This window comes from Carlito syrichta, unplaced genomic scaffold, assembly GCF_000164805.1.
Source record: "Carlito syrichta isolate Samal-C Ts95f unplaced genomic scaffold, Tarsius_syrichta-2.0.1 Scaffold147193, whole genome shotgun sequence".
NCBI lineage: Eukaryota > Metazoa > Chordata > Mammalia > Primates > Tarsiidae > Carlito > Carlito syrichta.
In genome coordinates, this window is record NW_007091289.1 from 127,390 (window position 1) to 143,965 (window position 16,576).

General features: G+C 34.0%; 1 protein-coding gene across 6 annotated transcripts in view; it reads left to right on the forward strand.

Moving 5' to 3' along the window:
* LOC103251849 (contactin-6) overlaps positions 1-16,576 on the forward strand; it is a 321,692-nt gene that overhangs the window by 60,379 nt on the left and 244,737 nt on the right. For 5 of the 6 annotated variants that reach the window (XM_008050467.2, XM_021708771.1, XM_008050468.2 and 2 more), the window contains one exon: positions 2,218-2,352. The exons of the other annotated variant lie outside the window; for it this stretch is intronic. In XM_008050467.2, the coding sequence (XP_008048658.1) occupies positions 2,298-2,352 (55 nt within the window). In that variant the 5' untranslated portion in view covers positions 2,218-2,297. The remainder of the gene's footprint in view (positions 1-2,217; positions 2,353-16,576) is intronic. 6 annotated transcript variants of the gene reach the window in all.

Genomic DNA, 16,576 nt, shown 5'->3' on the forward strand with positions numbered 1-16,576 from the left:
TTATACTTAGAGCACTAGTCTCATCCCTCCTTCCTGTGTATCTTAATCCCTGCAGCTCTGCTTTCAAGTACACACACACTCTTTGCCTGGCAGAGAGCTACTCATATTTCAAGCTTCAACTCAAAAATACTACCCGAGAAAATACCACGCTGTAGCTCTCATAGATCTCATATTTTTTCTTTAAAATAATGTCATATTTACCACACAAAATTATTTACCTATGTATATGTATAAGAGTTTTCTGTTGTTTTTTGTTTTTGTTTTGCTGCTTCATTAAATGTCACTCTCACAAAACAGCAATTACCTCAATGGTAGGAATGAAGAATTTTAGACTCACCACTAAAACATCTAAGTGCCTGATGTCTAGCAGAGAATGGAAACACATATACAAAAATAAATAAATATTTGTTAAGAAATGATATATGAATAAATTAATATATGGTTTAATTTAAGTGCAAGGAGATAAAGGCTTAAATCTGTGTTATCAAAGGGAATGGAAAGATGATATAAGATACAAGAAAATTTGTGAAAGGACATTTTCACTTCAATTTTTATATTGACTTGAATGTTTTTTATTTTTCCTGTGATTTTTGTTCTTTGATTAAATTTTGAAAGCATTTAGATTAATTTTTATTAAAAGTTAAATGGATCAATGTTTTTGGTTTAAGTTGAAGTAACTCATGAGAGAAATGAAAGATTTTTTAAATTAAAAAATACACCAGAAAATGATCAAATTTATATTATTTACTATCATCTTAAAGTCCATATACTTCCAAAAGGTATTTAAGGTTGCAAGAAAATATATTTCTACTAAATTGTAGTTTCCAAAGAATTTATCATGTAATATATAATAATTTTATTAAGCATAACCTAGATTAATTTATTCTAAGCTTATTCTAAGTTTTCATGAGTTTATGAATTTTTTTTTTTTTAGTTGGAGTCTCACTCTGTCGCCCAGACTGGAGTGCATTGACCACTCCCGGTCACCGCAGCCTCAACCTGCTGGGCTCTGGCGATCCTTTCGCCTCAGCCTTCCAAGTAGCTGGAACCACAGGTGCGTGCTACCACGCCCGGCTAATTTTTTTGATTTATTGTAGAGATGAGGTCTCGCCAAGTTGGCCAGGCGGGTTTTGAACCCGCGGCCTCAGGCAATCCACTCACCTCAGCCTCCCAAAAGCGTGGGATTACAGGCTGAGCCACCAAGCCCGGCTAGTTTATGAGTTTTTATGAGCCTCTTATTAGATTTCCTTTTTGGAATAAAGGCCAAACTAACACCTTATCCTAATTTCATTTATCATTGCATAGCTTTAATGTCAAAATAAATTATAGAGAATTATGATGTAACCCCTTAGGAAAAACATGTCTCATAGCTGAAAGATAACACTGCCAGAAATTGATTTCTTGCAGAAATTTTGTAACACAATATTAATTTTAGTTATAGTAACATTAGGAAAGATAATGCTTCCTAATGAGTATATTCACAATAATATTGATAAAAACTGAAAATCCACACAAACTAAAAAATAGCTTTCTCTCTCTCTCTATATATATATGATACAGAAGTATTGTATCCTAATCTTAATGATTAAAAAAAATACAAGCCAACAGCAGATTGTGGGAGATGGCTTAAAATGTTTAATTTTTTAAATCTTCCTTAACATATCAGAAACAATTGAACTTAAAATTCAACTAATGAAAATTTTACTCCACACAGAATAAGATTGAATTCCATTCCAACCTGTTAACAGCTATATATATATTTTTTGTCTTTATTTTAAAGATGTATAGTACAATTCAGGATTAGGTATACAAATGTTCATTATGCAGGTACCCTTGTTGATGAGGTGCGCCCACCACCCCCCGGGCAGTTTCCCTCAACTACCAGTCCCATGCCCTCTCCCCTGGCAGTTTCCCAATACTATCAATCCCTTTCTTATAGTATTATGAGAATTGTTCACCAGCCTATTAACAACTATAGGAAATATAGTAGCAAATGACATGCATATTAGAAATATGAATTGAAATTAAGTAAATAAGAGTTGAAATTGCTAAAACTTGGCAAAGCATATGTATATGTAAAATGTAGCCATTTAAGTTGCTTTAATTTGGATAATAACATTTTAATATTACATTGAAACAACATGTAACAATTAATATATATATTAAAATATTCATGTTTGTATGTTTGTCATTTCACGATCATTTTGTTTATTTCAGACTCTTGAGATACTTACTGGAAGACAGACTTCTTTTTCTGCTGATTGTATGGGAGAAATTTTTGACCTTAGAAAGTGGAAATGAGGTTGCTATGGAAACTGGTAATTCTGCTGCCACTCATAAACTCTTGTGCAGGTAAAGTGTTCTATTATTATGAGATTTGATTAATAAATATATTGATATTGTATAGCTTTCTAGAGGTGAAGAAATTTTAATAATGCACAATACATATGTTATTTGAATGACTAAGTAATAAAGTGTTGAAGGTAACCCCTATGGGTCACACAGGGAAAGCTTAATTCTTAAAATGTATCTAATGCTTTTTTTTTGGAATTGGAGTGTCACTCTGTCACCCAGGCTGAAGTGCAGGAGCACGCTCATGGTCATCACAACCTCAACCTGCTGAGCTCAGGTGATCCTCCTGCCTCTGCCTTCCAAGTAGCTGGAGGCTACAGGCACACGCCACCATGCCCAGCTATCTATTGCTATTTTTAAACAGAAACTAACCTTATTACATTTGTAAATTGTCAAATATGACATTTTTATAGTAAAAAATAATTAAATAATTTTAATCACCAATAAGCAATGAAGAATTTTAAAAATTTTCTTTGTAGTGAAGTATAAAAGCTTAAAATTAATAATTTAGAATTTGATATGGCACAAAAATAAAGCTATGTTAACATAGAAGAAAAAGTGATATATAGTGTTAACATTAAACTTAACCTTAGAACTGTTTTCTTTTTATTTCAATCATCTTTTAAAAGAATAAACCAGAGTATGTTCTTTTATTCAGCTTAAATATATTGTCTGTATATCAGTTAACATTTGCATTATAACAAAGCACTCCAAATATGTGTGCACTAAGATAACAAATAACCAAGTATTCAGTTGACAAGTCTATGGGTTGGCTATTTTGGATGGGCTCAGCTGGGTAATCTTTTGGTTCTGGCTGTGTGTGCTACATCTGTGGTCAACTGAGTCATCTGAGAAATGACTAGTCTAGAACTAGAACATTCCCAACTGATACAACCGAGCTATCCTGGCTGTGGTCTAAATACCATCCTTCATGATTCTGGGCTGTTTCACATAGTGGCTGCTCCAAGTTCCAAGATAAGTCAAAAGAATACAATGCCTCTTGATGTCACCATGGCTTGGAACTACCACGGTGTCATTTCTATGGCTTTCTTTTGACAATTGCAAACCAGGTCATAGTCAAGGAATGTGGAATTATAGTCCATCTCATTATAGAAGAGCTGCAAAGTTTTCATTTTTGTAAATAATTCACCACAATCTGTTAAGATCATAGAGTTCTTAATTGTCTTAATCTTCTAGCTTAATAGTCAAACTTAACTGTCAAGAATGTAATAATGTTAGTTTCTGTTTAAAAATAGCATTTGATACATTTTTAAGAACTACATTTTCCCTGTATTAGCCTCCCTGAGTTGTCACAGAGCATGGACATTGATTAAGTCATCTGATTGTCAGAGAAGCCTTTCTTCTCCCATACCAAGCTCCTTTCCCCTAACTATTTGGTTGAAGTCTTATATATTCATACTAAAGCAGTAATATATTAAAGGGAAACAAAAACAAATATAACGATTTATAAAGCAGAAGTACAGTAATTGTAAAAGACATATTTAATAGCAATCCCAAGAAATAGAAATAGATGCTAATCCTAAGAGCAGTGTGAATGCCTAAATATTCAGAAATCAACCAGAAAAATTAGAAAACCATACAAATACATGTATTTTTATTACTAGTGAATCCAGCAGATAGAAGAACTACTGTTGTATTTATTTAAAATGATTATATTGTTTTGATTTGTGTCACTTCTAACACTCTGTAATAAAGATTTGGGGTTAAATAATAATGTTTTTTTTTTTTTTGTAATAGAATAAGAAAAGACAGAACATAATCATCAAGGTGCCCCCAAATCATTCATGTGTGAATAAGAATTCTATTCCTACCCCTAAGTTTCATCTTTCTGTTAAAAATCAACATTAACATTTTGCCCTTTAAATATGTATATTGAATTAGCATAGGATCGCTAAAAGACCTTTCGTGTTAAATTAAAATACATTATTATTCTCAGAACACATATCAAATCTGAGAAATACTCCAACTCTTTTATTAACTTTTATTTATCCAAATTGGATGTGATTCAACATGTCCTTTTGCTTTATTCTAAAGAGAGAAATAATCATATATTCTTGGTGTGCAATTTCATTGTGAAAGAACAGACTGGATTTATTTTTTTTAAAGCCATATCTACTTAAATAAGGTAATATAGGCCAAACCTTACCTCAGAGGTGAAAATGCTGATAATAATATACACAAGAGAGCATTGCTCTAAATCTGTTTGTTTTGTTAGAGATTTCATAATATGTTTCCCTACTTGCAGATACTATTTTAGTTTATAGAGTTCTAATTCTATGCATAGTTATATATTGTTTTCCCCCCAATTTTTTATTCTTTCTAAAAGACCACCAAATTTTTCAGTTACTTGCTTTACTTTCCTATTTTACCATTACAATATCTTTAAACTTCTGATATTTTAAGTCTCCCTATACTCTAATACTCAAATTTTTACCACCAGATTCTTCTCTCTCTCTCTCTCTCTCTCTTTTTTTTGGTAGCTCTTCAACTTCTGGCACTTTCACTACAGTCATTGGCCTCTTAAGCCTTTACAATGAAACTTAATCCCTCTAGGTATATATTGTTGATTCTGAGACATTTTTTAGTTTTGAGTATTTAAAATGTAATTATTCTGTTTTAGCATTGTTCGAATACTAGAAGAAAACCAAAACCCATTTAATTATTAATTACATTCTTTTAAAATTGATTCATTGACCGGGCTCAGTGGCTCAGCCTATAATTCCAGGACTTTGGGAGGCGGAAGAGAGTGGATTGCCTGAGCCTGTGGGTTCAAGGCCAGCCTGGGCAACTTAGTGAGACCTTGTTTCTACAATAAATCAGAAATTAGCCGGCCCCGGTAGTGCCCGTCTATAGTTCCAGCTACTTGAAAGGCTGAGGTGGAAGGATCGCTGGAACCCAGCAGGTTGAGGTTGCAGTGGCCAGGAGCGTGCCACTGCACTCCAGTCTGGGCAACAGAGTGAGATTCCAACTCAAAAAAAAAAACTGTTTCATTAATATATATGGTAAGATAAATCATGGTCCCTAAACATATCTAGGTCCTAATACCTGGAAACTGTGAGTGCTACATAATATGGTAAAATGGATTTTGCAGATGTGATTAAGTTAAAGGTCTTGAGATGGGGACATTATGTTGGCTATCTGAATGGGCAATTCCAAGTAGTTTTATGTGAGGGAAGCAGAGTAAGATTTGACACAGAGGAGAAGGAAATGTGACAGAGCAGAGAATGATTTTAAGATGCTACACTGCTTGCCTTAAAGATGGAGGATGGGACCAAGAGCCAAGGAATGCGAGGAATGAAGCTCCAGAACCTGAGAAAGGCAAGGAAACAGATTCTTCCCTGGAGCTACATAGAGGAAGCATTACTTTGTTTTCAACGCTATGAGTCCCATTTTGAACTTTTAACCTCTGGAACTGTAAGAAAATAAATATGTGTTGTATTTAGCCACAAAATTTGTGGTAACTTTTACAGAAGTCATAAGAAACTAATGTACTATATTTCTCCCTCACTGTGCACTAAACTTCCAAATGCTAGAGACTATATCTTCCTGGCACTTGGCGGAATTCAGTAAATATTTGTTAAATACATTAATTACTGACTAAAATTTAATGTTGTTAGTCCTATTTATATTATCATATGATAGAATAAATTTAGTCACATATTATCCTCTGGAAATCTGTTAGTCTGGTTCATTTCTTTACTATTGTCCTTGTGCTATGAGATTATGATCACAAAATTTTAAATATTGAATTCTAACAACATTTAAAATTTTCAAACCATGCCCTATTTGCATATAAGCTCTGTGAAGGCAGAATTTTCACCTGTTTTATGAACTACTGTTTCTCTATCACCAAGTAAATGCATTCTAAATGTTTGCCAAATGAATAAAATAATTCAATTTAATAGATATAGATATATACTAGTAAATATGATGTGCCACGCACTAAGCTAAGTATTGACCTTCAACAATTAGAATCCCATGATCCTTGCCCTCTTGAGTCTTACAGTCAAAACAGGGAAATCAACAAGTAAATCAGTAATTCCAATAAAGTATAAGTCACTATTGGAGTTAACATATTAGTGAGCATATGACATGGAAAAGTTGTCTAATATGGAAGAGGGCATCTACTGTTTTTGTCACCCCTCAATACATTTCTATTCCCTTTAATAAAAAAAAATTCAGCTTTTGTTGGAAGCCATTCTTTGCTGCTAGTCTTTGTGGTTTGAGTGAGACTGTTTTGGTCTCATGGGTCAGTTAATCAGCATATTTCATCGCCCCTCATCATACTGATTGGTTCAGAATGTATTTTATTTGATCAAATCCTTGAACTTTTGCTATAGTAAAATAGTAGAGAGATATTCCCTATGTAATGCTCTAGTTAGGGTGAAGACATACCAGGAGTCACTGCAAGGGGAGAGTTTGCCTGAAAATGAAATGAACACAGATGTCAGATAATCTGAGGGAAGAAAGATACAATTTCTTGACTCTGCTTTTGGATCATTAAGTAATACAAACCAATGAGATGCTCTTTTCTCCCTTTAGGCCAATTTCAATTGAGATTCTGCCCGTGTGATAGAAAGAATCTTGACTAACACAGATTAGAAAATTATTTTTATGTAAATTTTGATGGTGCTGAGGTTAAGTTAGGTATAGAACTCTGCTGGGATAAATGTCTAGTCACTACTGAGAATGAGAAACAAAGCTAATAAAAAAATGTAAAAAGGCACAATTTTTCCTGGAAAGAAAATAATTTCTATACCCAGAGATTTAATATAGACTCAGAAAATTTACTTTTAGCCCCGGTTTACTGAACCATCTACATTTCTTGAACTATAAAACAAAAATATGTTAATGAGATAATTTGGATAATCTAATTAATAAATTAAAGATTTAGCTGTAAGTGTAATTTTTTTCTTTGAAGGAAATGTGAAAGCAGTATCTATAAATAAATATTTTATTTTCAAATAACTGCTAAGCAATGTGATGGAAAAAGGATGAGCATAACACAGAAAACCATACAGGATCAGATTTTGTTGATATTAGAATATTATATTTACAACAAACCCAAGATTTACTGATATGATTAATTACTAGAACTTCCTTTAGTTAAAAAAAAAAAACAGGTTCAAAATGTACTGGAATTTTTTCTTTAAATTTTTCACCTTGCTATGTTTTTGTATAAAACTTGAAAAATTTTAGACAGATTTTAAAATTCAAGTGTCAGTCTTTAAAATTTTGACAAATTGACAGTAACAGGATACTGCCAGGAGATGGAGGGGACTGCAACAACAATGAGGGCACCTGATCTCAAACCAGGCGAAGAGGGGACCAAATGGAGGCCCAAACTTTATCTGCATTATGACCACTTTTATGCCTAATCCTGAATTGTATCCCACATCTTTAAAATAAAATTTTTAAAAGTTAACAATTTTTTAAAAATGTTAAACAATTAGCAGAATAATAATTAGCGGAATCATGTGTTTTGCCTGTTATGAGTTATCCAGAGTTAGAAATAGCAGTTTTAAATCTCAAGACTAATAGAAGCTTATAGTTCTTAAAAATAGTATCAGTGAGAGTTAAAGGCAACTATTACAGACATACTAATTACTATTATAGACATACTATGTACTAGCAAACATCACTAGTTATAAGGAAAGCAATTTTCTTGACATTCAGTATTTATACCATCTTACAAATATCTGCCACTTATATATATATTTATGAACCAAGTGAACTTTTAAAAACTATCATTTAGATGATAATACTTGGTAAAAATAAGTGGTTTACTTGTCTGTATTTTGGATTTGCTTGTTTTGCTATGAGTTAAGCACTGTTGTACATTTTTTAAAAAATTATGGACTGGACATCTATTTGGTTAGTCCTGAAGAAGTACTGGATATTTAGCCTGAGACGTGGTTCTGTCAGGAAGAAACTGAACAATTCAAAGAAGTACATACAGCTAGTCATATTTATTGGCAGAGCAGAATCAAAGCACTCCTTTAGGCATTCTAACTATTGTATTATGCCATCAGGGTCTAATGAGTTGGCCTCTCCTATGGTATTCATTACTCTTGAGGAATAAGAGTGGAAGGTCTTTCCTGCCACCACTTTCAGGTAATGTCTACTGCCAAATGTGGTTATGTTGTTTTCAAAACTTCTCCCAAAATAATTAATTCTTAACATGTGAATGAAGTTGTTTTTAGGGCTGATATCAATAAAGGAAAAAAAAATGTTTTTGTTAGCATTTTTACAAAGCTTACTATTTTAAAAATAGAATAGACTGAGAGTGAATCTGGGAGAAAAATCTTACCTCCCTCTAAATACTCACAATAAGGTACCCTTCATCAGAGACATTAGAAAGTATTTATTATTGCTTGAATTTTACTCTATTTCAAACACAGTCTTTTATTGAATTGAGAAGCAGAACAAATGAAGTATCTGAGAGAGAAAGCCACAAGAATGGAAATATTCACTGTAACCAAGATTTCTTAAAAAAAAAAAAACAACAAAACCATGTATCACACAGCAAATCTCTGAAAATTGGCAGTTGTAATAAACCTGCTTTGTGCAAAGATCCCAGAAGCACATAATGGATATTTCTTTGGGTCAGAGTGTGATGAATATTGAGTACATCACAACCCACACTCTACCTATGGTCTTGTTCAGATTTATTGTTAACATAATAGCACCTTTAGGAATGGAACACTAGGCTATATTTTTAAGCCAAGTGGCATCTTTGCAATTTCTAATAGAAATGACCCAATTTAGAAATGCTGAAAACACCATTTTCATGCAATACCTACTGATAAAGGTGGTTGTATGATTATCAGACCTTCTTCTAAAGTAATTGATTCTTAAATCCTAAATAAAATAGTTTATTAGTATAGATAACAATGTAGAAAAAAAAATTCTGTTTCGTCAGCACTGGCAGGAAATGATTGGTATGCAGACTGACATTCTATGGGAAATTTAGGCTCTTAGTAGAAGGGAATGTGAAAAAAAGTGTCTACAACCATGGTGACTTTGAAGGAGAGAATCAAGTTTTCTATGGAGGTGATAACACCAGGTCATGTTTTCACCTTAAGGGTACCCATAAATAACTCTGCCACAAGTCGGAAATAATAGGGGAAGATTGATAGAATTTCTCTTCTCCTATTTAAAACTTTCCAGAGGCTTAAAATCAAACTCCTTATCATGTCATCAAGTTATTAAATAATCTGGTTTCCATCTACCTCCTTCACTTCAACTTGTATTGAACTCCCTTTGCTCGCAGCATAAGAGCGACACTTTTTTCTTATGCTCCTAGAAATACCAAGATCGTTCGCTTCTCAGGACTTTGCACTTGCTGTTCCGTTGCCTGAAATACTCTTCAAATTTTTCAGTAACTGACTTTTTCCTATTCACCCACCTCAGAGCAGTAGCATTCACAGAATGACCTTCCCTTAAGACCTTGTCTGAGTAGGTAGCATCTTGTCCTATCATTAGTCTTAGTCACTCTCATCAACTTTTTTACTGCATTTAATGACCTTGTCACTATCTAAAATTAACTGACTTATACTTTTCTTACAGATCCATTTTCTGTGGGATCTAAACTCTATATAGGTAAAAATACTGTCAGTCATATATGTGGCTGCATCTCTCAAGCCTAGTACAGTGCTTGACACATTGTAAGCCCTCAATAAGTATTTAAAAAATAAATGAACAAATGATTGACTTCTCAAATTAAGCTGCCAGGACCAATTAGATGCAAATCAACATTTCCAAACACTTGTAGCAACTTATTATTATTAATAATATCTATTTTTAAGTATAAATATTTTAATTTAAAAAATGAAATTATTTGGAGGTGGCCCCCTTGTAGTATAGATTTCGCCTGCTAGGTAAGCGTTCTAGCAACCCATTTGCATCAGTTTACCAACTAGTTGTGGTGTGAGGCTGCATTGTACTTCAGTGAGTTCTTTTTTTTTTTCCTTTCAACATGTTTGCCCTTTTCATAATGGGTGATTTACGATCACACCTGCCCACAGTGCACTGTGTGTTCAGCAGTTTTTGACCAAAAAAATGACATGAATTCCTGTGTCCCACCCATCCTATTTTCCAGATCTTGCCTGGAGCGACTTTTTTTTTTTTGATTCCCTGATTGAAAAAAAAAAAAAGAACAGGTGTAACAAAAAATGGTGAAGGCATTAAAAGGCATCAAAATTAATGCATTCAAAAATTGTTTTGAGCAGTGGGGAAAAAAGTCTCAAGAAGTGTATTGCATCAAATGGAGACTACTTTGAAGGTGACTGAAGTTTAAACATGTAAGCATAAATATACAATTTTTAATAAATAAATTCCGGATATTTTGGGTCCTCCCTCATGTATTACTTTGTCTTAGATAGGCTTTTAAAATTTTTTATTTAAAAAAATCTCAGTTTGTGCAGAATGCACAAAGCTAGCCCTTATTTTTCAAACTAATATAGTTTGCTTAGAAACACTTGACCTAGGCAGGTATAAACTAGAATGTGAATTGTTCAGGGAGTAGCACATTTAAGAAACAGCTGGCCAGTTTCCATGGATCAGTCTATAATCCCAGCACTTTAGGAGGCGGAGGGGAGTGGATTGCCTGAACCCTCAGGTTCGAGACCAGCCCAGGCAACTTGGTAAGACCTCGTCTCTACAATAAATCAAAAATTAGCCAGGGGTGGCCATGAGTGTGCCACTGTACTCCAGCCTGGGTGATGGAGTGAGACTCTAACTCAACAACAACAACAACAACAACAACAAACAGCCAATGCTATTTCACTATTATTTTGGGCAGTAGATACATTTGAAATTGTGTTACAAATAATCTAAATATTTAAACCTTGGACTGTATTTTATCTTAAGATGAATTTGTTTATTCCTTTCCAATTCTGATGTCACCATCCAAGTTAATCCACCATTACCTCTCCCCTAAGATTTTGTAGTAGCTTCCCAAGGGTTCTTTCTATTTCAAAGCATCTTCTATGTCCTTTCTAAGACATAGCTTATTGACACAGATTTCTGTGCAGAGAAACCTTCATAAAGCACAGCTGATTTTTTCATTACTCTGTTTCAAGACCTTCACAGATCCTATTTCCTATAAAGTTCAAATAGTCTAATCAAGCATTCAAATTCAATTTCCTTCGACAAATATTGGAATTTCTCCAATTAATTCAGTTATACCTGTGTCATGAGCCATGCCTTCCCTTACTGTCCTTCATGTATCCTTCATTCAAGTCAGACTATACCACTAGTAAGATCTTAGCACTTTTTTTCATTCCCAAATCTCTTCTCATATCAGTGTGTTCCTTTCCATTGTCCTTCCTTAGATTAATTTTTTTCTTTTAAAGGCAAATCCAAGCTTTCACAGACAAATTCAAATGCTATTTTCACTCTGACTAATTCTGCAAGCAACACCTCCTCTTTCTCCTTAAACTCTGAGTCCATGAAGAATTTTGTCATTTGTACGTTCTTTGGAATTAGGTCATTTTTCTCAAAATAGATACTTATTCTGAGAAAGATGTATTTACTCTTGTTGAAAATAAATTTATAATTATGAAATGCCCAGCCCTAAAGGGAAAGTAAAGACTATTCTTTAATATTTGATCGGTTATATTTTATACCTAGCAATATGTAGTTTATAGGGCATTTTATGTGTAGTGTTTCATCTGAGCTTACTAGTGGGCAGAGAAATAATTATCATCTCCCTTCTATAGCTAAAGAAATAAACTCAAGAAGCTACATATGAAGGAGAACCCCCCAAATACCAGAATTTATTAGAAATTGTGTTTTTATTCTTACATGTTTAAACTTCAGTCACCTTCAAAGTATTCTCCATTTGATGCAATACACCTATTGAGATTTTTTTTCCCACTGCTCAAAACAGTTTTCGAATGCATTAATTTTGGTGCCTTTTAGTGCTCTTGCCATTTTTTGTGTAACTTGTTCCATATCAGCTGACCATTTGATCTGGAGGAACAATTTCTGAGTGTACTATGAGGGGCCTGCTCCGAAAAACATAATTTCAGGTTTTTTGGGGTCCTCCCCTCATACATATATGAGAGAGAGAGAGAGAGAGAGAGAGAGAGAGAGAGAGAGAGAGAGAATGAGAATTATTTCCTGCCTGGCGTCTTTAGTTCAATATTAGATTTATGAGATTCATCCAAGTTGTTATATATAATTGTAGTTTGCTTATTCTCATTGCTCTATAGTAAATTATTCTATTGTGTTAATATTTCACATTTTATCTTTTTGTTCTACTCTTGATGGGCCGTAAGGTTTTTTGAAGCTCAGCAAATAATTCTAATGTGCAGTCACTGAGGTGGAGTATCACTAATGTAGTGCTAAGTCTAAATAAAAACCTAAATTAAATTGACATTCAGTTAGAACTCTGTGGAGTCTGTGGTAGTGTCCTAAAAATTATATTCTTCCCATTTTCCTTCATCTTCAATTGAAAATCTCTGATGTATCTAGTCAAGAGTGTGCTGGAGTTGGCTTGTAGAAGCTCATGAGAGCTGAGGAATTTTGTAAGCAAGTTGTTTAAACACAGTCATTCTTTAAAAAATTGTATTATATAAAATTATAATTAAAATAATTATACTGCAAATAATAAATATTTAAAATTTAAGACTTCCAAATTATGTTAGTACATTTTACTATATTCTATGACCTTTAGGCTTTTTATATCTATTGTATTTGTATGTTGAAAATACTGTATCCTGGGGAATTGCTGTACATTTTTTCTCAAATCCTAATGCAGCAATGTCATATTGTTAGGCTGAAATCACCCACAGGGTGTTGAACCACACAAACTAGTAAATGTTACAAACCAAGACTTCATTTAATACTGATACTGAAAAGATTTTCAAAAATGAATATAATTTGTAGGAGGGTGAGAAATAGCTTAAGATTATATCACATATCAGATTTAATGAAAATAAATTTTTACTGGAAACAGAGTTGGTGGATTGGGCGCAACTGCAGTTGTCAAGTTGCAGTTGAATTACAAACAAAGATTAGCTAAGGATATTAGGGTTCAGTAAAAGGTATCTAAAGCCTCTGTGAGAATCAACTGACTTTACAGTAGATGTTATTATTTCTTAATTGTGTGTCACACTTGCACTGTATTATTCAAATGATAGTAAAACATATATATGTTTACTTTACATATATTTCTATGTACATACACATATGTATACATTTTGTTCAGAGAGGTGGTTGTTGAATAACTGCTAACATGCTCCTTTATTTAGCCACTTTTAAATTTTTAATCTTTTTTTAATTAGTGGAAGTATTTCATGTTTTACAGATATATTAGGCACAAAAAGAAGTTCAAGCATTAGGTACTCAAACTATGGCGACCTCAGGAATATATGTATATTATATATGTATATATATATGTATATATATAATATATATATTATATGTGTATATATACATATATAATATCTTGTGTGTGTATATATATATTATATATATATATATATACACACCATGTATGTGTGTATGTATATTACTAAGTCATATTGTACTTGTTTTTATCTCTTTTAACATTAATTTAGACTTTGATATTTTGTTTACCCTGCAGAATTAGTACTAAATTCAGGAACAAAGATAACAGATTTTGGCTCTTAAAAAAAATTCAGTCTGAAGATGTACCTAATAGGTTATCAGAAAACCAGATAGTTTATTTCCTCCTTTATAATTAAAAAAATCAAACTTGTGTTTCCTAAAGCTTACAGCTAACAACAGGTGCTGCCCGCTTGCTTTGCCAGAAGCTCACAATAGAACAGATTTGGTACATACAGAACTAAAACAACATTTGAGTAAAGAACAAAACCCTCCCAAATGTTCCGACCAGCTCTATAATCAGTTCTCAATACTGAGCCAGGAAACAATGATGATTTTATATGTCAAAAAGGGCAAGGAGATTTGTTTGTTATTTTGGTTTGTTTTGTTTTACCTGTATTTGCACACATGCTTTCAGAAAGCACATATAATCAAACACAAAAGTGTTACATTTGTGACTGGAGCTTCACACAGCTACAATTGCAAAGCTCAAAAGAGAAGGAGGCATAAAACCCCCCCTCCTCTTCATGGAAGTCTTATTGAGAATAACCCATAATTGAGGGAAGAGTGCTTCCTGGGGGCAAATTATTGAGATCAGTTTTGTGTAGCTACAGCATTTCTTGATGATTGCCAATTGTCCTCTCCACTTTGTACTCTTTATGTAACATTGCTAAATTGAATCTGAGGCCATGGATATAATTTGATATATCTAAGTTCATGGCTGCACATTTATTTTGCTTACCCAAACTCTTGGTCTCTCTTAAACAGAAGTTGACAACTTGTCAAATGATCTGTTATTGTGTGATGACATATCTGTGAAAGCTGGATCTTGCTTTGTGTTTGAGAACACATTTCCAGAGTCCAAAGCACATGAGGATTGATGACACAGATGGGCTTGGAGGACTGGTTCCAGAAATGTGATTTTCTAATCAGCTGCTAGTTTTTCTGTTTACCATCTAGCTGGATGTTCTGCCCCTTTGAATCTCCCTGTTGCTTATATTTTTATATCAGAATCACTCCAAATGAGAACATAGGAACAGAAAAGAAAATAAGATCAAAGAGAAAGCAGACCATGGAAAATAATAACTGCTTAGGGACTGGCCTCACAGCCTCTTGTTTCTGCTTGTCCCTTGAAGTCAACAAAGTTTGTAATCCTTGTACCAGGAGATCGTAACCATCTTTTCCAGTTATGATGCTCAATGGTTTTAAGATGAAAAGCATTACACAATTTTAAGGTTTCTTAGTAGTTTCGATGAAAGAATATTTGAGGACAACACAGTTTCTTTTAGTTATAGAGTACTTTGGGATTCCCCTATAAATTTTATTTATCCATCTCATGCTATTCCCTTGGGTAATTATAAATGAATTGTTCTCTGCTGTTCTTTCATCAAACATTTTCTGATTGTTATCTTGAAGTTATTATCAAGAGCATCACTGATGGATCCTAATCACAAATGGGTAAAGCTTATTAAACTCTAGTGTTATCTTTGAATGCAACTATTCTGTCTAATTCTGTGTCACTCCCTCCTGTTCTATCTTTCAAAGCTCATTGACTTGTCTTGCTCTGTCACCCAAGCTACAGTGCACTGGAATGATCATAGCTCACTGGGCTTAAGGAATACTCAAACTCCTGGGCTTAAGGAATCCTCCCACCTCAGCCTCCCAAGTAGCTAGAACCACAGGCACAGGCCACCATGCCCAGCTAAATTATTATTGTTGTTGTTGAGTTGGGGTCTTGCTATGTTGCCCAGCTGTTTTCAAATGACTGGTTTCAAGTGATCTTCCTGCCTCAGCTTCCAGAGTCATTGGGATTGCCGGCATGAGTCACTGTGCCTGGCAAATCTCATTGATTAGTCTGCCTGTCTGTCAATGTTGTCAATCAGTTAATTCAGTGAGATGCTTAGACAGTCCAAACAAACAATTAATGTGGAGAGACAACCTGAAACACATGGTTAGCAGGTGACATGGTAAGAAGATAAACACTTAGCCAATCTATAATCAATTGATTTGTCTCAATTTATACTACTGCTTCTTTCAGTGGAAACCTGATTAAAAATCAGAAGTCTGCATCAGGAAAAAAGAAGGATCACTGAAATGCCAACATTGGCTTAGTTGGAACTGTGTTTTCCAAATTTCCCTCCCTTATCCAGTTTGTGTGAGATTCAGAAGGTGGAAATGACACAACTCTGTGAAAGTTACATATAAGTGTGTCTGTCTGGTGAGAGAGACATTCAGACAAGCTGAGCGCTTGTTCTCAGTTTTCTTCTTCATATCCAGATTTTTGCCCCAACTGCTGGTACTACTGACCAACAGTGACCCCAGACCCACACCCAGTTTTTGAGGCAGTTAAAAAGGCACACACATTTCCTTCTCACAAGACTACTCTGGCAGCTGGACGCTGAACTTGCTGGCTTTCCAGAGTTCCTTGAAAGATCTGACTTGTCCACATGCCCAAGAGGGCTTGTTGGCAACATCACTGTAAGCTTTCCACTTCTCTTACAATTGTATAAGGTCTTCTTCCTAAAACAAATCCCCTATTCTTTATTATTTGTAGTGGTTTTGCTTTCCTGATTGAACTTTGACTAATACCTGTGCAGTTTGCTGAACCTGATGGGGGAGGGGGGCCATA